Source organism: Bubalus kerabau, chromosome 1 (assembly GCF_029407905.1).
Source record: "Bubalus kerabau isolate K-KA32 ecotype Philippines breed swamp buffalo chromosome 1, PCC_UOA_SB_1v2, whole genome shotgun sequence".
In the NCBI taxonomy this organism is placed as follows: domain Eukaryota; kingdom Metazoa; phylum Chordata; class Mammalia; order Artiodactyla; family Bovidae; genus Bubalus; species Bubalus kerabau.
The window spans coordinates 36,905,465-36,927,504 of NC_073624.1; the positions used below are offsets into that span (position 1 = coordinate 36,905,465).

Consider the following 22,040-nt stretch of genomic DNA (forward strand, 5'->3'; position numbering starts at 1 on the left):
GTACCTGTAGCCTAGAAGGATGATAAGAACATTCATTACCTTAGCTTAAGCTAGAAAGGGATATTGGACCTTGAGGACGTAATAGATCAAGTGCAGACACTGGTAAAATAGATAAAGTGGGACATACTTGAGCATCAGAAAACAAGCAACCTGGTTCTCACAAAGTCCGTGTGTACAGGTGTCATCAGTTCAGTTCAGTCGCTCAGTCGTGTCTGACTCTGCAACCCCATGAATCACAGCACGCTAGGCCTCCCTGTCCATCACCAACTCCTAGAGTTCACTCAAACATGCCCATAGAGTCAGTGATGCCATCCAGTCTCATCCTCTGTTGTCCCGTTCTCCTGCCCCCAATCCCTCCCATCATCAGAGTCTTTTCCAATGAGTCAACTCTTTGCATGAGGTGGCCAAAGTACTGGAGTTTCAGCTTCAGTATCAGCCCTTCCAAAGAACACCCAGGACTGATCTTTAGAATGGACTGGTTGGATCTCCTTGCAGTCCAAGGGACTCTCAAGAGTCTTCTCCAACACCACAGTTCAAAATCATCAATTCTTCGGTGCTCAGCTTTCTTCACAGTCCAACTCTCATATCCATACGTGACTACTGGAAAAACCATAGCCTTGACTAGATGGACCTTTGTTGGCAAAGTAACGTCTCTACTTTTTAATATGCTATCTAGGTTGGTCATAACTTTCCTTCCAAGGAGTAAGCGTCTTTTAATTTCATGGCTGCAGTCACCATCTGCAGTGATTTTGGAGCCCCCCAAATAAAGTCTGACACTGTTTCCACTGTTTCCCCATCTATTTCCCATGAAGTGATGGGACCAGACACAATGATCTTAGTTTTCTGAATGTTGAGATTTAAGCCAACTTTTTCACTCCCCTCCTTCACTTTCATCAAGAGGCTTTTTAGTTCCTCTTCACTTTCTGCCATAAGGGTGGTGTCATCTGCATATCTGGGGTTATTGATATTTCTCCTGGCAATCTTGATTCCAGCTTGTGCTTCATCTAGCCCAGCATTTCTCATGATGTACTCTGCATATAAGTTAAATAAACAGGGTGATAATATATAGCCTTGACATATTCCTTTTCCTATTTGGAACCAGTTTGTTGTTCCATGTCCAGTTCTAACTGTTGCTTCCTGACCTGCATATAGGTTTCTCAAGAGGCAGGTCAGGTGGTCTGGTATTCCCATCTCTTGAAGAATTTTCCACAGTTTATTGTGATCCACACAGTCAAAGGCTTTGGCATAGTCAGTAAAGCAGAAATAGGTGTTTTTCTGGAACTCTCTTGCTTTTTTGATGATCCAGCGGATGTTGGCAATTTGATCTCTGGTTCCTCTGCTTTTTCTAAAACCAGCTTGAACATCTGGAAGTTCACAGTTCACATATTGCTGAAGCCTGGCTTGGAGAATTTTGAGCATTACTTTACTCTAGCGTGTGAGATGAGTGAAGACTCTACACATGGACATCACCAGATGGTCAACACTGAAATCAGATTGATTATATTCTTTGCAGCCAAAGATGGAGAAGCTCTATACAGTCAGTAAAACAAGACTGGGAGCTGACTGTGGCTCAGATCACGAACTCCTTATTGCCAAATTCAGACTTAAATTGAAGAAAGTAGGGAAAACCACTAGACCATTCAGGTATGACCTAAATCAAATCCCTTATGATTATACAGTGGAAGTGAGAAATAGATTTAAGGGACTAGATCTGATAGATAGAGTGCCTGATGAACTATGGACTGAGGTTCGTGACATTGTACAGGAGGCAAGGATCAAGACCACCCCCATGGAAAAGAAATGCAAAAAAGCAAAATGGTTATCTGGGGAGGCCTTACAAATAGCTGTGTAAAGAAGAGAAGTGAAAAGCAAAGGAGAAAAGGAAAGATATAAGCATCTGAATGCAGCATTCCAAAAAATAGCAAAAAGAGATAAGAAAGACTTCCTCTGCGATCAATGCAAAGAAATAGAGGAAAACAACAGAATGGGAAAGACTAGAGATCTCTTCAAGAAAATTAGAGATACCAAGGGAACATTTCATGCAAAGATGGGCTCGATAAAGGACAGAAATGGTATGGACCTAACAGAAGCAGAAGATATTAAGAAGAGGTGGCAAGAATACACAGAAGAACTGTACAAAAAAGAGCTTCACGACCCAGGTAATCATGATGGTGTGATCACTCTCCTAGAGCCAGACATCCTGGAATGTGAAGTCAAGTGGGCCTTAGAAACCATCACTATGAACAAAGCTAGTGGAGGTGATGGAATTCCAGTTGAGCTCTTTCAAATCCTGAAAGATGATGCTGTGAAAGTGCTGCACTCAATATGCCAGCAAATTTGGAAAACTCAGCAGTGGCCACAGGACTGGAAAAGGTCAGTTTTCCTTGCAATCCCTACGAAAGGCAATGCCAAAGAATGCTCAAACTACTACACAGGTGTCATAGATGTTAAAATTCTGAACAGAAAAGTTCTCACTTAACTTGAAAACACAGAAAAGCGTTCTGGCCGTGACCTCCTACCCTCAAAATTTTTGACCATACTCCAAATCAATCTATAAAATTAAATATATATATATATATATGTATTTATTTGGTTGCACCAAGTCTTCATTGCAGAGTGTGGATTCTTTAGTTGTAGCATGTGGGATCTAGTTCCCTGACCAGGGGTCAAACCCAGGCCACCTGCATTGGGAGTGCAGAATTTTAGCCATTGGCCCATCAGGGAAGTCCCCCAATCTGTAACATTAAAAAAAATGCTAACCTCAAGCTCTCTCCATTCCATTGTTGGCTTATGTATTTGAAATATTCAAAGTTTCTTTAAAAAGAAAACAAGCTATGCTTTGAGTGAATGTGTGATGTTATTTAATAACTATTTGTGTAATTATGTTAACTAATATTATGTCTTAGTAGTAGAAGGAAAGAACTGTGTGATTTAGCCAGTGATAGATTTCAAAGGGAGTATGCCAGTCCTTGGCTTCAGGAATATGTTTGTTTCCTTCTATCCTTTATCTCCCAGTGTACTCTACCCGAGTCCCTTCCCTTTCTAAGGACTGTGGAAGATCTTGAGTAAATTTTTTTTTTCCTTTTACTATTGTTGGCATCTGGTTTGAATTTTCAGTGGTTTTCAACTTGGAGCTTAAAAACAGTCCGTGGCTTTAGTTAGTATCTTTGACGGTTATATTTGAGGTTTTGCTTATTGCCTTCTCTCCCCACCCCCACAGTGCCCACCAGGCTATTATGAGAACAAACCTGTTAAAAGAAGAACTGGAGGAACTGAAAATTAGTCTGAATGCTTCAGAAGAGCAGAAGACCATGATTGTCGCCCAGAACAAACAATTAGTAAGTCATCCAAGTACTTTGAAATCAGCGGACAGTTTATTTAACTGAAATCCAAGATGGTTTATTTGGAGGCAAAGATCAGAAATCAGTAGACTAATGAATGAATTGGTAACCCCTTAGAAAAGTAAAGATAAGTAGGATAAAAAATACTGTTTTCTTTTCAACCAGGGTTAAAATTCTTTACAAATGTTACATTTGCAATGGTTTGTGAAGATCTAGAATGCCTTCTGAAGTTAACAGGTGAATTTATAAATATCTGACACTGAAAGTCACATCTTCCAAAAAAAAAAATTTGTGTGTCAAACTTTCACCTTTTTCTCGGGTTTTTAAAAACATTCATTTTTTTTCAGCATGTACAGATTACTAATTAGCTCCATTAATCAGTCCTTAACACTAAATAAGCCCAGGCTTGTAATTTTTGGAGCACAACATTATTTAGACTAAGCTTCAACTACCAGAGAAGTAATTATTTTTATGGAGACTGTTAAACTATTCTCTGGAGCTTCAGTAATAATCTTCAAAATCCCTCTAGCGCTATTTGAGCATTGCTAACCATGGTCAGGCATGGGGGGACGGTCAGCTGAAAGTCATTCAGACTGATTTCTTTTTAGGTCTCTAAGGTATCAGGAAACTTGAATTTCAGGCCTGTGTCTTTCACTCATGACCTCCTACAAGCAACAGTTTAGCTTAGCTTTGGATTCAACAATAAAATGTGGAGACTGGACTCACTAAGTATCAGGTGACTCTGCAAGTCTCTATGAATACATTACAGCAAGGACGCAGTCTGGGACCACTAAGGAGCTTCTGTGTGGAAGTCATGTAGAGCAGTGACCAAGAGCTCACCTTTGGGAGTCAGACTGAGAACATGTAAGCCCCGTTTCTGAGGGCTGTGTAACTTTAGGCAAACCACATAACCTTTATTTTTTGTTTTCTCATTTTTCCTTCTCTGTCATGGTTAGATTGAGTCAAGGAGGAGAGTGACTGTTCACTGATACCAAGAAACTGGAAGCCAAAGGCTTAACCCTATATTGAGAATATTTTCCGACTAGGCTCATGTGCAATATGTCAATGCTATATTTAAGGTTGCTGAAAAAATGTTGATAACTCTGGAAGTAAATATTTGTTATTTTCATAAGCTTCTCAAATACTTTTAAATTATGTTTCTCTTAATAAATCAGGAGACAGAAAACCGGGCTCTGATTCTTAAGGTTCAGATTCTCCAAGAAGAGGTATGTTGAAATTGTTAAACAGACTATACAGATAAATATGGAAATCATACAATCATGGGTCCTGACCCTGGGTTCATATGAAATTCAAATCATACGAATTTCAGGCTCCTGTGGGCAAAATACTAGGTTGCTTTGTCAAATGACAAGTGAGGAAGAGTAGACAGGATTTTCCTGTTTGGACAGAAGTATATTACCTTTGTAATCCTCCTCATGTAATTCCTTCCTCATGTAATTTCATGAGGAAATAGGATTTAAGAAATTCAGACTTAAGATGAAATGAAATTAACCCATCTAAACAGTATACAAATCAAGAAGGAAAGTGTAGCGTTATTTAATAATTTTCCAATATTATTCCACAAAACTAGATGGCAAAGGTCATTGATTCTAAGACCTAGATCTTAAATTCTTTGACAGTCGGACCTTGGAAAGGCCATTTATCTTCTGAGGGATTAATAATAGCTATTCCCTACAGTTACTTTAAACGTTAAGATAATCATGTGAAGCCATTTGGTTAACCATAATATACCTTATATATGTTAGTAAATATTAGTAAAATCTTTAAAAAAAGAAAACTTGTATGCAATATATATTTTTAAGCAACAAAATTAAAACATAGAAAGAATAGGTAGAAAAGCTATTAGTAAGTTACTATTTTGAAGAAAAATTCTCTATAGGTAACTTTTGAATGTCAATCATTATGTACAGTTTTTTGGTTGTGTTTTATATACGTTTATTAGAGTTATTTATTAAGCTGCAATGAATGATCTGGAGAGTTATCCAATTCATGGCCTAAGTGGACATTCATAATGGATTGCAAAGGAACAGCTAAAGATTGGAAAGAAATCTTGTATTTTATTTAGATATATTACAGCTGCCAGGCCAGGTTTCCATGAAACTAGTGCTTTTGAAGCAAGTTCCCAGTGTAAGATATTTTTCTTCTCATATTTAAGATGATTGACTACCATCAAAGAATTATAGTATACCAATTTAGAATTGAGATAGAAGGAAGGAGACTTAGAACTCTTCTTCATGAGATGGCATTACAATGATTGACTTGTGTTAGAAAAGGCATATAGATGTCACTAAGTTTTCTTTAGGAGGTAAAAATCTGATGCATTGTGAAGAGCACAATGGCTTGGGTAATTCGATGGAGTGCTTAGTCACTCAGTCGTGTCCTACTCTCTGCAAACCTATGGACTATAGCCCACCTGGCTCCTCTGTCCATGGGATTTTTCAGGTGAGAATACTGGAGTAGGTTGCCATTTCCTCCTCCAGGGGATCTTCTTGACCAAGGGATCAAACCCACATGTCCTGTGTGTTCTGCATTTGCAGGTGAATTCTTTACCCACTGAGCCATTGGGGAAGCCAATTATTCACTTACATTTATTTACTTCTTATACACACATTCACTGGGAGATAGACTCTATTCTAAGTGAATATGGACTTAAGCAAAATAGCCTGTGTGAAACTAGCACATTAGATGAGATTAGTGCCACCAAGAGAAGAACAGAAAACGGCGATTTAAACTAGGGTGGTTAGGGGACTTCCCTGGTGGTCCAGTGGTTAAGACTCCACCTTTCAATGCAGGGGTTGTGGGTTTGATGCCTAGTCTTGGAGCTAAAATTCCACCTGCCTTGTGGTCAAAAACACAAAAATAAAGGTTTACTTTATAAACTCTAGTTTATTGGGTGGTTAGGAAAAGTAGAACTGTGAAGTTAATTTTTGGTTAAAAACTATGAGGCTCATCTTGAAGAGCACTCATGGCAGAGGAGATAGCAAGTCCAAAGTCCTCAGGCTTTAGCTTGCCCACCATTTTTAAGGGATAACAAGATCAGTGTGGCTGGAGCAGAGGGAACAAGTACTACAAGGTACTACAGAGAGTTGTGGGGACCTGGACCCCCAGGATCTTATAAAGGCATTGTTTGGACTCTGGTTGTTTATGTTGAGTGAGATGGGAGCTGCTGAACAGTTTTGAGCAGAGGAGTAACATCATATAATTTCAGTTTTACCAAGATTTCTCTGGCTCCTGGCTTTAGAATCAACTGTGGGGCGAGGGAAGAAGTGAGGAGACCAATTAGGAGGCTCTTGTATTAATATTAAAGCCAGCAAAAGTCAGTGAAGACTTAGACTGAAGCAGGAACAAAAGTAGTGGATAAAGTATTCAGGTCAGTAAATGCTTTATAATATCCCAAAATATTTATTATATATCCAAGTAATACGTAAAATTCACTTCTAATAGTTTCTATTAGAGAGTCCCTTGGACTGCAAGGAGATCCAACCAGTCCATCCTAAAGGAGATCAGTCCTGAATATTGATTGGAAGGACTGATGCTGAAGCTGAAACTCCAATACTTTGGCCACCTGATGCGAAGAGCTGACTCGCTTGAAAAAACCCTGATGCTGGGAAAGACTGAAGGCAGTAGGAGAAGGGGACAACAGAGGATGAGATGGTTGGATGGCATCACCAACTCAATGGACATGAGTTTGAGTAAACTTCAGGAGTTGGCGATGGACAGGGAGGCCTGGCATGCTGCAGTCCATGGGCTTGCAAAGAGCTGGACATGACTGAGCGACTGAACTGAACTGAATAGTTTCTAATGTCTCAGTGAAATACAGAGCAAAGTCACTGGTTGAGAGTGAGGATGTTGGAGGAGGTATTGGAAGTTCAAGGAGAGATAAAGAATGAAATAGGCCAGGAATTGGCAAACTTTTTGTGAAGGACATGATAGTAAATATTTTTAAGCTTGCCTGGCTAAAAGGACTTTGTCACAACCACTCACTTCTGCCATTGCAAGGTGAAGGTGGCTAAGGACAATCTGAAAACAATGGGCTCAGTTGTATCTTAATAAAGCTTTATTTATAAAACCAAGTAGTCAGAGTTGGTCTCTGAAAATGGAGAAGGGTAGTTGGTACAGTTTGCAAATCCTTGCTTTAGGCAAATGGCCATTAGAATAGATATGATATAATCACCAGAAAACCTTGAGATTAAAGCTTACAAATTTAATATGTGACCTATTGGTTTATTTGTATTTCTCTTTAACAATCGTTATCAGAAAAGGTGCTGGCATGGAGTGGATGGCAATCTGAAATTAAGAAAATACTAAGAAATAGGGGAGAGCCAAGGGGATTGAAGGGATGTGGAAGAAAGAGATTGTAACGATTGGCCATGAAAGAATTTAAGCTGAGTCAAGAGGTGACTGAGTTCATAGGAAGGTGGTAGGGTAATGAGAAAGTAGTGGGATCATTGGATTGCAGGTTCCAGTGGGGACTGAAGGTTTGTTGATGCACAAAGAAGTAATTTGGAAAGACAAGAAGTAATGGTTGAAGAGGGAGATGCTTTTGCAATTAAGGTAACAGAAGGGTCACAGTTGCTGTAATGACAAATCTGAAGGTATGTCTAGGGAGTGAGTGGCCAGGTCGAATGGAAAATAAGAAGGGATTGCTGAGAATATTCCTGGATGATCACATTAAAAAGATTGTTATTTTTGGACAAAGTCTAAAGTTCTGTCCCTTAGTTTAAAATGGATTACGATGTCAATGATGAAAATATCACTTTCTAAAATAGACTTTGTGATGTCCTTTTATGTTTTTTTTGGTCTAAATCTAAGAATACTATCTTACTTTACATTAGAATGCTAAGAACATTATGGATATATATAAATTGGAAGAGAAGATTGAGGACTTGTCTAAAACTGAGAAAGAGCACCAAGTAAGCACTTCTCAAATACTGGTAAAATATTTTCTTGCAACAAATTAATATTACTTTATGAATGTGTTTGTGACTCATTGACACAATGACCTTTCATTATAAATTTTGAAATTTGTACTCTAGATGTCTGAGTTATATAAAAGACAGCTTCTGCTTTTTTAATGTAGCAGCTTTACTGATACATAACACATATGCCATTAAATTCACTCAGAGTCAGTGGTTTTTAGTATTAAATATATTCACAGTTGTGCAACCATCACCAAAACCAATTTTAAAATACTTTTATCATCCAAAAAGAAATCCCTTTAGCGGTCATTTTCCATTCTTCCCCAACACTAGACAAACACTAATCAGCTTTCTATCTCCATAGATTTAGCTATTCTGGACATTTCATATAAATGGGGTCATATACATTATATGCCTTTTGTGACTGGCTTTCTTCACTGAGACTAGTGTATTAAGAGTTTATTCATGTCATAACATATATCATTACTTCATCTCCTTGTATTGCTGAATAATAGTCCATTATAGGAATATAGCACATTTTGTTCACTCATCAATTGCTGGACATTTAAGCTGTTCCTACTTTTTTTTCTTTTTACTATAATGAGTAATGGTGCTATGAATATTCATGTATAAATTTTTGTGTGGATGTAAATTTTAATTTCTCTTGAATATGTATCTAAGAGTTGAATTACTACATCATATGATAACTATGTTTAACCTTTTGAGGAACTGCCAGATTTTTTTCCAAAGTAGCTATACCATTTTACATTTCCATTAGCTATGTATGAGGGTTCAAATTACTCCACATCCTTGCCACCATTTGCTATTATTTATATTTTTTATTCTAGTGACAATTTCTAATTTAATAGTATCTAATTTTTCAAATTCTTAAGTTAGGGAAAAGTTCAGCTATTGTACCTTCTTAATGCAAAAAATGAGAGATGGGGGAAAAAGTCCATCTTGATTTTTTAATTCAACTCTATTGAATAAAGAAATTAAGTCTTACAAAAATGATTTTTTAATCTATATTGATAAAAATATCTATTTGGTGTATATTTTTGTTATATCTTCCACTCTTTATTATCAGGAAACAGAAAGTAACTATTACTAAATTCAGGAATTGGTGTAATGCTTTTTGCTATCTCTGATGGTTTATTTGAACAGTATTTTTTGCTTTAGTATATGTTTGAAATGAAGATGTACTTAAAATTCATATCTATATGTGAAATTATCACTTTTCCTAGCAGACACTCAATTCCATGTGTGTATGTACATATACATATATTATAGCCATTATAATGTAGACATTAAACATTGATTTTATTCCGGGAATGACTGTTTTGGAAAATATAACTGCCATAAACTAGTGGAAAGAGCCAGAGAAGATGTGGATTCAAATCCTGTCTTCTAGACTTAAAAGCTTTACGGCAGCGGTGGTTTAGTCACTAAGTCGTGTCTAACTCTTATGACCCCGTTGACTGTAGCCTGCCAGGCTCCTCTGTCCATGGGGCTTCTCCAGGCAAGAATACTGAAGTGGGTTGCCATTTTCTTCTCCTGGGTAAAAGCTTTTAACCCCAAGCAATTAGTTAACTTCTTTAAATCTCAGTTTTTCCATCTATTAAATGGGTACCTCATCCACAAGCTTGTTGGAAACTCAAATGAAAGGATTATGTGAAAATACCTTGAGAACTATAAAGGACTATCAAACATGTGTGATTATGATGACATTCTACTTCTGACTATGCTATTATTTTTCCAAGTTTTCCATTCAAACAATATACATTTTTTCTCAATTACATCCTACTTAGGAGTCTATGCCAACAAGCTTGCTTTTGGTTTAAACTGATACTATCCTTAATATTCACTTTGCTAAAAGAAAGCTTGAACATTTTTACACTGTTTTTTAAAAGAGGAAGAGCCTTTTGCATGCTCATATGGAGTCTGTGTTCATGTCCTACCTAGATTTTTCTTTTCACCAAAAAATGAACACACTCTATGTCCTTTTATTATGTGAAGTGTGAAACAGCGGGAAGAGCCCTTGGCTGAAGTTGGAGACTCAGATTCTAGGCTCTGTTCTGTCACTTACTAGGTGTGACATCGGGCAAGTCTCTGGATAGTGCTGAGCTTTGATTTCCTTCCTGGTAGAGAGAGGGCAATGACCTTGGCCTTGAGGGTTGTTGTGAGGCTAATGGGAAGGCTCTTTATAAAGTGAAAAATGCATGCATATAAAAAATGCTTCAGAAACATGTCTCCTGATTGTGCCATGATTTTGTGGCATTGTCTTTTACCAAAGCAATGTCCTAGTGGCCTTCCCTAAATATGTTTCTTTTCAGATGCAGTTACACATGTATGAAAACACTTTGCTTAATACAGATGCAAGTTTACAGAAGGTTGGTATTGTCTCTGTCCATGGAATCCTGGAGACTCCCTCCAAGTAATAGAGGAAGGTGATGATATTTGCATAACTCCACCCATGTTAAAATATCTGATTCTAATATTCTGTCATAAGGCATTTCTTTATTTGTAAGAATAAAAATTGTTCTTCTGAGTGAAGAATATTGACTTTTCCACTTGGGATATTTAACATATCCTCTGTAAATTCTGGTGATATTCATTCCTTTATTCAACAATATTAGTATGCCAATTTGCCAGTCACTGGCTAAATAGTGGTGATGAAGTGTTTTGTTTTGTTTGTCTTTTGTCTTTAATTTTTTGGCCACACCTTGGGGCACTCAGTGTCTTGGTTCCTTGACCAGGGATTGAACCCACGCCCCTGCTGTGGAAGCATGGAGTCTTAACCGTTGGACCAACCAGAAACTCCCTGTGATGATGAAGTTTTAATTCATAGCAACATTAACGAATGTACAGTCATTCATTTCAGGGAAAAACAATATATCCCGAGTTATGTTCTATCTAGTTTGACTGATTAATTTGATAGATAAATATTACTCTATTTATATTTGTCTCTCATGATCATAGCCTATTTGGTAACAAACTTTCCTGGCTACAGCGATGCTGGTGGGTGGCTTTAAGAGACACAGAAAGGACGCAGCCTAAGTTAATAAGCTTCCACATTCAAAGACAGGAAAGGGAAGGAGGAGCAGTATTTCACTTCCTTTCCCTGCAGTTTATGACATTTCAAAGGCATCCTTAGCTTGTGGACATTGACCAGAATACTGACTATGGTACCAACTGTGTCTCCTCCTCATGGGCAGTCTCTCCCCATGTAGTGACATTGTAGTAGCCATGACTGCTCACTTCCTCCGTAACTTTAGTCCTTCCACCACTCTGCACTCCTGCCCAGCACTCGTAGGATACTTCTCAGGCCCCAGGCATCATGCCATTCATGGGACACAACTACAGGTCAGGCACTGACCGTACCCTCTGGTCTTGGAGTACAAAACTATGATTTTTAAAAGATATGGTTTGAACTGGGTAAAATTGGATGCTTTTATAATTTATTAGTCATTTTGCAGGTAGAAACTGCTTTTTTTTTTTTTTCTTAAATAGGCCATAGTAATAAAATTTTGACTTGGATTTTAACATTGCCTTTCAGGGTATGATTTCACTGGACCAGGCAGAGATAGAACATCTCTGCCTATTATAATAGATGCCTTGCTACCCCTTATGTTTTTCTGTAGTTATAATCACAAACCCACACTAGCTGAATTTTCAAATCATGAGATTCATAGAAGGTCTCATCACATCATTAGGCATTTATAATTCTTCTTTGACTCACATTGCTAGTCTAGTAAATATGATTTGGTAAACTCATACATTTATTTGCTATTAATTCTCTCTCCTACTTTTCAGAAGGATGTAAGTATAGAAGAGCTTAAGTCAACGATCATAGAATATGGAAGCATTATTGAGGTATACCATAATAATCTCACAACTTGCAAGGTGGGGATTTTAAACGGAAATATGAATGTCCCAGTAGAGTAACATGGGCAGCCTAATGTTGTGTGTGATTCCAGAACTTACGAGGGGAGAAAAACAAGCTGGCTCAAGAGTTACAGCACTTACAGCAGGAATTCACGATGTAAGTACAGGGTAACCTCTCACCGACTTTACGCCATGTGTCCCCCGCTCCACATTATTCACCTGCTGAGCTGTGTGCAGTTCTTTGAACATGCCACGTTCTCTCCTTCTGTAACTTCGTGATGTTTTCTCAGCTTCTCTCCTAAGAGTACGGATTCCTTCACACGTTTTCCATCAACGTCCCTCACTCACCCTTGCTTTTCTCATGTCTTGAGATTAAGGAATCTTTCTGAGTGCATGCATGGCATGTTTTTACCTTTTTCCTGACACACTCTACCTTGTGTTATCATTTGATTCTGATTTTGTATAACATGCTAGTCCAGAAGTCCATAAGCAGCAAAATGAGTAAAGTCAGTGGGGTAACTGCACATACTCATATTAGGGGGCTTTGAGGAAAGTACATTATCCAGGTAAAGACAGGGTGTTACTCTGCTTAGCTCCAGATAGTTGTTACATCAAGAATATATGGACCCAGTGTGCCCACATATTCTGATTTTTTAAAGAAAAGCAAGACATCTAGATTTGTAGTGAAAAATTTAAAAATTCAACTATTAGCTCCAATTCTTAAAAAGAAAGTATGGCTTACCTGTTTGCAACAACCTCGAATCACCAGTGTGTGCAGCGCCTGGAGGGCAAAGACTACCTCTGTTCCTCTCTGTAGTCTTATGTACCTTATGCCGTCCTTATACAGCACACATAAGTGCTTACTGTTTGGTGATAAATAAATCTTACTCTTGTGACTTAAAACATAAGGCATACCTAACCAGACCAGACTACTGTTGTTTTTTTTTAAGAAATGGAATGCAATTAAATGTCAGTGGAGAGCATAAAAGTGTCGACTCTGAAGGAGTAAAATCGCTACACTGCGAACTCATTCTTGCTCAGTCTGCAGAGGTAGGTAATTACCATCAAATGGAAACCTTTACAAAAATAATCAACATGTGCAATAGCTTGCTATTAAGTAAAGGTCTGTATCTTGCTGAAGATCACCCATGACATTTTGAGGGACTCCACTGATAGTTTGTGGAGCCTAAGTCTAAAGTTTCTTAGCCTGGAAGAATGAATCTTTTTCAAGTTATGGCTGAGGACTATAGTCAGACTCCAGCATGGGGTATGGAAATGTGTGTTCAGTGAATCTGGACTTTAAAAATCTTTATATATTTGTATACACACACACACGCACACATATATTTGGCCACATGGCATGCATGATCTTAGTTCCCCAAGGAGGGTTCGTACCCAAGTCCTTGGCAGTGAGAGCATGGGATCCTACCCACCGGACTTCCAGGGAATTCTCAAGAAATCTTTACTATCTTGATATTTTTCAGGACTACCTGCAGTGATCCCCAGCCTGGGGTCTGAAAGATTGTGGTAGAGATCATGGACTATTTCTAGTATTTCTTCAAGTCCCAAAGTAAATGCATCTACCAAAAATTTACTTGTTTCATTTACATTGTTTTATGCAGAAACATGAAATTTCTTTGCTTGAGAATATAATTGTACCGACTTAAATTAATGACACTGATTATTATATTCTGAACATAAATTAGCATTTTTACATATTTGGGGTTCATTTTAAAATAGCAAAATGAATTAGTGCCTTAAAACCTCCAGCCTGTTGGTAGTTCTTTACAACAGGGGTGGAAACAGTCAAACGCCTTCTTGTGAATGCGATGTTGGAACCTGACTCCCCAGTATATTTTCGTTCCTTTGTACTTTCCAGTTGTGTGCTTGGAATGCTAGGAAATGTTTTCTGGCAGATTGCTTTCTTTCACTACTTTGATGGTCTTCCCATGTTGGGTAGATGATAGATTTGTCCAGAATGTCCTCCTGTTGAGAGCTGTGCTATGACCTTGAAAGGAGAGAATGTCCTTGGGGCAAGTGCCATTTGAATATCTCCTGCCAAGGATGCAGGGCGACATATGTTGCTTCACCTAAGGCATTCTCAGGCAGTCTTGAACATTCTGCTGAGGACTGTGCTTTCCTGACATTCTGTTGCAAAGACGCATCATTTTTTTTTAGTGTGCTTTTGAAACCAAGCCAAACTGCCAGACTGAATGACATGGTGGCTAATCTACCACAGCGATGTGTTTTTATCCCCTGTCCTCTGAGATAATAGTGATGCCAAGATGCCAGCCTGTAAAGTTTTATAATTCTGAACAGGGGTTAAACAGCTGGCGACATTCTGCTGCTGAAGTTTATCTCACTATTGGATTAGGAAGTTTTTGCCTTCTAATTGGAATCTGGAATAAGAGCCCAATCACTTTTTTCCAACTGACAGCAAGGAGGAAGTTAAATGTGCTGTTGTCATGTATCTAAAGTATGAGAGGATGCAGAGACTTGGAGAGAAGTATGAGAAACTTGCTTTGTGAAACATCATCTGAGAGCATCTTCTATGAGTGGAAGAGAGACAAAGACGCCCGTCTGTTTTCAGTGGGATTTGTTGAATGCACCCTCCCGTGACCAGCAGTTTTCTTTTTCTGAGAACTTCTTGCCTGTTCCTTCTTTTCATAAAATTAGAGCTGTAGAAGTTTATATCATGTGAATGTAAATGTTATCTATTAGATATATGAGTGTCCTTTATGAATGAGTAAATGTTAAGCTGAAGGCATCCAAGAGAGGAAATGAGCAGTTTGGAGGGAGGTATAGAAGTAGTTCCAGGTGGCGCTATTGGTAGAGAACCTGGCTGCCAATGCAGGTGATGTAAGAGATATGGTCTCAATCCCTGGGTCAGGAAGATCCCCTGGAGGAGAGCATGGCAACCCACTCCAGTATTCTTGCCTGGAGAATCCCATGGATAGAGGAGCCTGGCTGGCTACAGTCCATGGGGCCATAAAGAGTCAGACACGATTGAGTGACTTAGCATGCACGCAGGAGGATTTCATAAGATAATTTAGAGTGTTTGATGGGGATCATTACACTGACCCATGGGCATCATTTTCATAAAATAAAAATAATGAATATTCTTTATTAGGATGACAAGGTTGTGGACATTTTGGTAATTGTTTCAGAACAATGAAACTGAGTGGCAGTGCAATTTAATCAGCTTGTCATCTCTGGACATGATAATGGATGAAGAAATACTGCTGTTACTGAGAGAACTTGAACAAAAGGGAGTGGAGTTCACAGCTATGCTTCAGAATCTGGTATTGTATAACATCTGCATATTGTATGCTGTTTCACTGGCCAGCAAGATCTACAGATAACTGACCTACAGCCTGTTTGCTGAGCACGGGTGTATCTATGTGTTGAGAACAAAATATATCCTACTATGAAATGAAAAGATTTTTCTCAAATCTTCCTAATGTCCATCTTCTAATTCTGGGTCAATCAGGACTAACAGGCTGACCATTAGGTATAGATTGCTTGAGCTTATATTCCCTACAAGTTAATCTTTAGTATCAGAGGGCTGAAGACTATTAAACTCCTTCTAGCTAATGACTAGTACTTCTTTTTCCACTTTAATTTTTAAAAAACATTTCTTCATTTATTTTTGGGTGTTGGGGCTTAGTTGTGGCACAAGGGATCGTTCGTTGTGGCACACGGGCTTCTCACTAGTTGTGGTACGTGGGTTCCAGAGCACGTGGGCTGTGTAGTTGTGGCAAGAGGGCTCAAGCGTTGTGGTGCACATGCTTTGTAGCACGTGGGATCTCAGTTCCTTGACTAGGGATTGAACCCCTGTCACCTGCATTGGAAGAAAAGTTCTTAACCACTGGATTACCAGGAAAGTCTCTCTCTATCTCGATTTTTGACTGGGAATCCTAGATGATCAGAGAAGGCTGAGAGCACCATTTTCATGTAGGTATTTCCAGTTCCTTTCGCAGTGTCTAGCACATTGTTGTTGTTGTTTAGTCACTAAATCATGTCTGAACCATAGCCTGCAGCATGCCAGGCTTCCCCGTCCTTCACTGTTTCCCAGAGCTTGCTCAAACACATGTCTGTTAAGTCGGTGATGCCATCCAACCATCTCATCCTCTGTCGCTCCCTTCTCCTCCTGCCTTTAATCTTTCCCAGCATCACAGTCTTTTCCAATGAGTTGACTTTGTGCAGGTGGCCAAAGTATTGGAGCTTCAGCATCAGTCCTTCCAATGAATATTCAGGGTTGATTTCCTTTGGGATTTACTAGTTTGATCTCCTTGCAGTCCAAGGGACTCTCAAGAGTCTTCTCCAGAACCATGATTTGAAAACATCAGTTCTTTGGTGCTCAGCATTCTTTATGCTCCAACTCTCACATCTGTACATGACTACTGGAAAAACCATAGCTTTGGCTATATGGACCTTTGTCTGCAAAGTGGTATCTCTGCTTTTTAATATGCTATCTAGGTTTGTCTAGGTTTGTCGTAGCTTTTCTTCCAAGTAGCAAGCGTCTTTTAATTTCATGGCTGCAGTCACTGTCTGTAGTGATTTTGGAGCCCAAGAAAATAAAATCTGTCACTGCCTAGTCTAAGTAGATAATATTTAATTTAATGAATGAAAAAATATCCATGAAAATGCTTGCTTCCTTCTATTTGAGAGGGGAATAAAATGGGTAGGTGTTGTTCTGGAAAATAGTTTTAACTGATTTATTCAGCATATGTAGAGTAGAGAGTTAGCATCTTCGCATGGCAACATCCTGGGATAAAGGAAAGTCACTGGGTGGCATTAGATAACAAGGAATTCTCTCTGATGGCTTTCTAAATCACCTATATTAAACCTTGTCTAAATTACTTCTTTTTATATGCCTTTCACTGAATTCCTATTTGAAGGTATGGAATTCTTTTTCAGCATGAAGATGTTTCTGAAGTTGAAGCACTAATTGATCATTTTCTACAATGGGTAACTAATCCAGAGATTACTGTGAAAGAAAAGTGGGAGAACAAGCTTACTGTAAGTGTTCTGAATTTTGTGATTTTCCTGGTTTATCTTCTACATTCTAAACCCAAGTAGCACTTATTATACACAGTATCATTTCTAAGATTTCATTGCAGTGTTATGCCTTCTCATTCTGACAATGTGTGTAGAGTTTGCGTCTGGGGGCGTGCATGAGGTTGTGTATATGGGTGAGAGTAAGAGTGTGATATGAAAAGTGTGAGTGAGTGTGAGGATATGGGCTATGCATTGGAGAGACAAACAATAAATAAGATGTAAATTAATAGTGTATTTTATTTGAATCCTTGTGAGAACTGGCTGGTCTAAGCTTGAATTTTTCCTTGGCTTTTCAAAATTCTCTCTGATAGAATGATTATTGTGCAGAAGAATCTTATTTTTGAGACTTTGACAGTTTTATTATACCAGAAGTTAGCAGAATGTGGAAACATTTTAGGTAGCTATTCCCAAGTTTTGTTAGACTGGAAGCATATAAAAAGAAATCTCTTAAATTTATCCATAACTTACTATCTGTACTTTACAACTTCCTAACATCTATCAGCCCCCTAAGTTAAGCTAAAGCAAGAAGTAAATGTTGAAAACTCTGGAGTGTTAATATCAGCCCTTTTGTCAATCTTACCTTTTTTAAAGGTTTTTAATATGGTTTTGAATATGGTAATCAACAAGTACTGATTTTACTGCATTTCCTAGTCCCATTCTATTCTATTAATAAAGCTACTGTGATTATTGATGAAATGGCCAATTATCTTAAGAAAAAGAGAACAAAGCTCAATTTTAGGCACACTGTATGTACCCAATATGTACTTGTTAAATTGGGATCATTAGTCCACAGCATCATCCATCTTTAGGCAACTGAGAATTCACATCTGTTCAATTAGAATCTTAGAGTTCAATAACAGTGAATGCTGCTGGTGTTGGAATGTCCAGAGCATGTTCTATTGCCTGTTATTTCTTTATATTTAACATTGGAACAGTGGAACTTGTTTTGTGATTCTTCTTATAGGAATTCAGATATATCATGGAGGAGAAGCTAAATCTTTGCATCTTAATGCTGAACAACTTGAGAAACCATAAAGAATCCCTTGATAAAGAGTTTGCCAAATTGATAGACATTTTGAAGAGATTCAGGCTGGAATATTTTTATTTCAGAAAAGAATTTCTTTCCAGGTGATGATCCTTTATGTATAAGAGACCCCTACTTTATGTATATAACATGTTTGTAATTTGCCATGGCATTCAGTTTACTTTTTTTCAAGTTGTATACATTGATTTCAGGTGACAATTTTTCAGGGGGACCATTTTGTTTGACAATTCTGAATTGTGAAATAGTGTGAGATTGACCTATATATTCAAAATTGCAAGTAGTAAGCTTGAAATCTATGGAAACCCAAACAATGAGTTATTTTTCCTAGAGAAGGAGTTTGGAATCAGAATATAGAATTCTTTTAACCAGAAGGGGCATTAGAGATCATTCCACAAAGCTGCATAATTTTACAGAGGACTGAAGCAAAAGAATATAAACTGAATTGATCAAGTTTTGAGTTATTAATGGAAAACATGGATAGCTCTGTCACCTCAGATATGCAGATGACACCACCTTTATGGCAGAAAGTGAGGAGGAACTAAGGAGCCTCTTGATGAAGGTGAAAGAGGAGAGTGGAAAATGCTGGCTAGAACTCAACATTCAAAAAACTAAGATCATGGCATCTGGTCTCATCACTTCATGGCAAATAGATGGGAAAACAATGGAAAGAGTGACAGACTTTATTTTCTTGGGTTTGAAATCACTGCAGATGGTGACTGTAGCCATAAAATTAAGACACTTGCTCCTTGGAAGAAAAGCTATGACAAACCTAGAGAACATATTAAAAAGCAGAGATATTACTTTGCCAACAAAGGTCTATATAGTCAAAGCTATGGTTTTTCCAGGAGTCATGTACAGATGTGAGAGTTGGACCATAAAGAAGGCTGAGCACTGAAGAATTGATGCTTTTAAACTGTGGTGTTGGAGAAGATTCTTGAGAGTCCCTTGGACTGCAAGGAGAACAAACCAATCAATCCTAAAGGAAATCAATCTGAATATTCATTGGAAGGATTGATGCTGAAGCTGAAGCTCCAATCTTTTGGCCACTTGTTGTGAAGAGCTGACTCATTAGACAAGACCCTGATGCTGGGAAAGACAGAATGCAGGAGTAGAAGGGGACAGCAGAGGATGAGATTGATTTGATGGCATCACCAACTCAATGGACATGAGTGTGAGCAAGCTCCAGGAGATGGTGAAGGACAGGGAAGCCTGGCATGCTGCAGTCCCTGGGGTCACAAAGAGTCAGACATGACTGAGAGACTGAACAACAACAACAAGAACAACAACAACAACAACAAATGAATAGCTCTATTATTGGAAGGACTTGCTGCTGGATCTGTTGACTCCTATCCCACTGGGCTTTATGTTCCAACTCAGTATACAATGCTTTGCATTGGGCCCTAGTCAATTAAATTTCAAATAAAAGAAGTCATAGGGAATAGAAGACTCTTAATATAAAATGACTTACAATCTTATCCTTCCTCTTACCTTAATTCTTATGCTTTTTTTGGAAAACTCTTGAAATTTGTGCACTTTGTAAACTAAACATACTAAATACTAAACAAGGATGGGGATTAAATCTTTTGTTAATCACTATTTATATAGCTGCTGATACTTTACTGAGCATTCACTTAAATGCTTTTTGACTTGATAAATGAATGTGGGTGTAGTTGAAATTAGAATAAATTAAAAGAAAAAAATCATCAAGTCATTGACTCGATGGACTTGAGTTTGAGCAAGCTCTGGGAGTTGGTGATGGACAGGGAAGCCTGGCATGCTGTAGTCTATGGGGTTGCAAAGGATCAGACATGACTGCAACTGAACTGAAGTGAAAAGAAAAAAATATACTTAGCATAGTTGCTTAAAGAGAATAGCAAGAAGAAACGATTTTATTGCCCCCAAATAAGGAAACTAGATATAAAAGAGAGGTTAATACCAGGAGGAACTATCAAAAAGATGATCTTTTGCTTTCCCTAAGAAGCCAGGTGCCCAGACTTCCCCATAGTGGTAAAGGCGTGGGTTAAGTAGATATACAGTTTCCTTACACAGATACCATCTCCACAAAAGGGAGCGTTGAAATTCTTCTGTTTAGCAAAGAAGAACTATTTTGAGAGAGGCCTGCACTAGAGTCATCTTGGAGTAAGTGAATATTCTCTGTGATCCTCTTAGACACATAAAACAGCCCAGTTAAATCACAGTATGTGTGATTTGTCAAAAGCTCACTGTGTTCCATGTAGTGCTAAAAATTTGACATATGTTTATCTCCAGAGACGTCATCTTGGTGGAGTTAAGTGACAGCTGGGATCAGGCCTAGATATGGTCCACTTCAAACCTATGTTCTTTCAACTATCAACCCCCCACCATCTAGTTGTTAAAATCTAATATAATATTAGGGTTTCTCAGGTGGCACTAGTGGTAAAGAATCTGCCTGCCAATGCAGGAGACTTAAGAGACACAGGTTTGATCCCTGGGTTGGGAAGACCCCCTGGAGTAGGAAGTGGTAAACCCACTCCAGTATTCTTGCTTGGAGAATCCCATGGACAGAGGAACCTGGCAGGCAACAGTCCATGGGGCTGCAAAGAGTCGGTTATGACTGACCATAATATAATAGTATTTTTCTCAACCTAGCATTGGGCAGGAGAATGCAATGGCAACCCACTCCAGTGTTCTTGCCTAGGAAATCCCATGGACGGAGAAGCCTGGCAGGCTACAGTCCATGGGGTCGTGAAGAGTCGGACATGACTGAGCGACTTCACTTTCACTTTTCACTTTCATGCACTGGAGAAGGAAATGGCAACCCACTCCAGTATTCTTGCCTGGGGAACCCCAGGGACAGGAGCCTGGTGGGCTGCCGTCTATGGGGTCGCACAGATTCGGACACAACTGACGTGACTTAGCAGCAGCATTGGGCAAAATAATACTCATCAATGTAAAGATGGCTTAGCTCCTGCCTTCTAAACATAATTTAAAAGACACAAAACTACAAAGTGGCTACACACAAAATGATTTGGCTATAGGTCTTAACTGTGAATAAGGACATGAGTGAAGTCTTTTGTGGGAGTGAGAGAGACTTCTATGTTTAGATGAAGTAGGAAACATTTATTAAAAGCAAGCTTTTAGAAGTTAATTGTTTGCTGAGGAGAAGGCTTTCATTCAGGTGCAAGATAAATAGTTCCAGTGCTGAGGATTGGAAAGAGTTGAGTAAGGCAACAAGAAACAGTGGAAGAAAAAAAAAAGAAAGACCCTTAGAGGGCTTGGTGAGAAAAGCATGTGATCATTTGCAAATGCTTTTGTACATCCAAGTGCCACTTCTTTGCTGGACTTTTCCCCCCTCTAAATGCTAGGGAATTATAGAAAATAAGACGGAAATCTTTACCTCCATAAAACTAACATCTATTAAGGGACACAGATAATGAACAAACATGTAATTATATAGTACAATTCCAGGGAACAGTAGGTGATATGAAGAGAATTAAAACAGGATAAGAAGACCAAGACTGACCAGGGGCATAAGGACCTAATTTTAGAAAGAATGGTCAGGAAAGGTCTGTCTGAGGAATAGTAAGTTAAATAGATAAATGAAGTGAGAAAGTGAGATATGTGATGATTTGGGGAGTATTCTAGGCAGAGGAAATAGTCAGTGGAAAGGACCTGGGGCTGTAATGAGCTTGGTATGTTTGAATAGCAGCAAGGGGTCAGCATGGCAGGGGTGGGGTGAGTGCTGGGGAGTGGTAGGCAATGAGGTAGGAAAAATAAGCAGAGGTCAGG

At 38.5% G+C, this 22,040-nt stretch overlaps 1 protein-coding gene across 13 annotated transcripts in view; it reads left to right on the forward strand.

Moving 5' to 3' along the window:
• Positions 1-22,040, forward strand: part of IRAG2 (inositol 1,4,5-triphosphate receptor associated 2) — a 110,032-nt gene that overhangs the window by 25,970 nt on the left and 62,022 nt on the right. For 8 of the 13 annotated variants that reach the window (XM_055572106.1, XM_055572154.1, XM_055572088.1 and 5 more), the window contains 10 exons: positions 3,221-3,338; positions 4,517-4,567; positions 8,198-8,275; positions 10,615-10,671; positions 12,095-12,154; positions 12,259-12,323; positions 13,117-13,216; positions 15,334-15,468; positions 17,087-17,188; positions 18,192-18,355. In XM_055572106.1, the coding sequence (XP_055428081.1) occupies positions 3,221-3,338; positions 4,517-4,567; positions 8,198-8,275; positions 10,615-10,671; positions 12,095-12,154; positions 12,259-12,323; positions 13,117-13,216; positions 15,334-15,468; positions 17,087-17,188; positions 18,192-18,355 (930 nt within the window). The remainder of the gene's footprint in view (positions 1-3,220; positions 3,339-4,516; positions 4,568-8,197; positions 8,276-10,614; positions 10,672-12,094; positions 12,155-12,258; positions 12,324-13,116; positions 13,217-15,333; positions 15,469-17,086; positions 17,189-18,191; positions 18,356-22,040) is intronic. The other 5 variants (XM_055572118.1, XM_055572127.1, XM_055572136.1 and 2 more) reach the window with 5 other exon arrangements.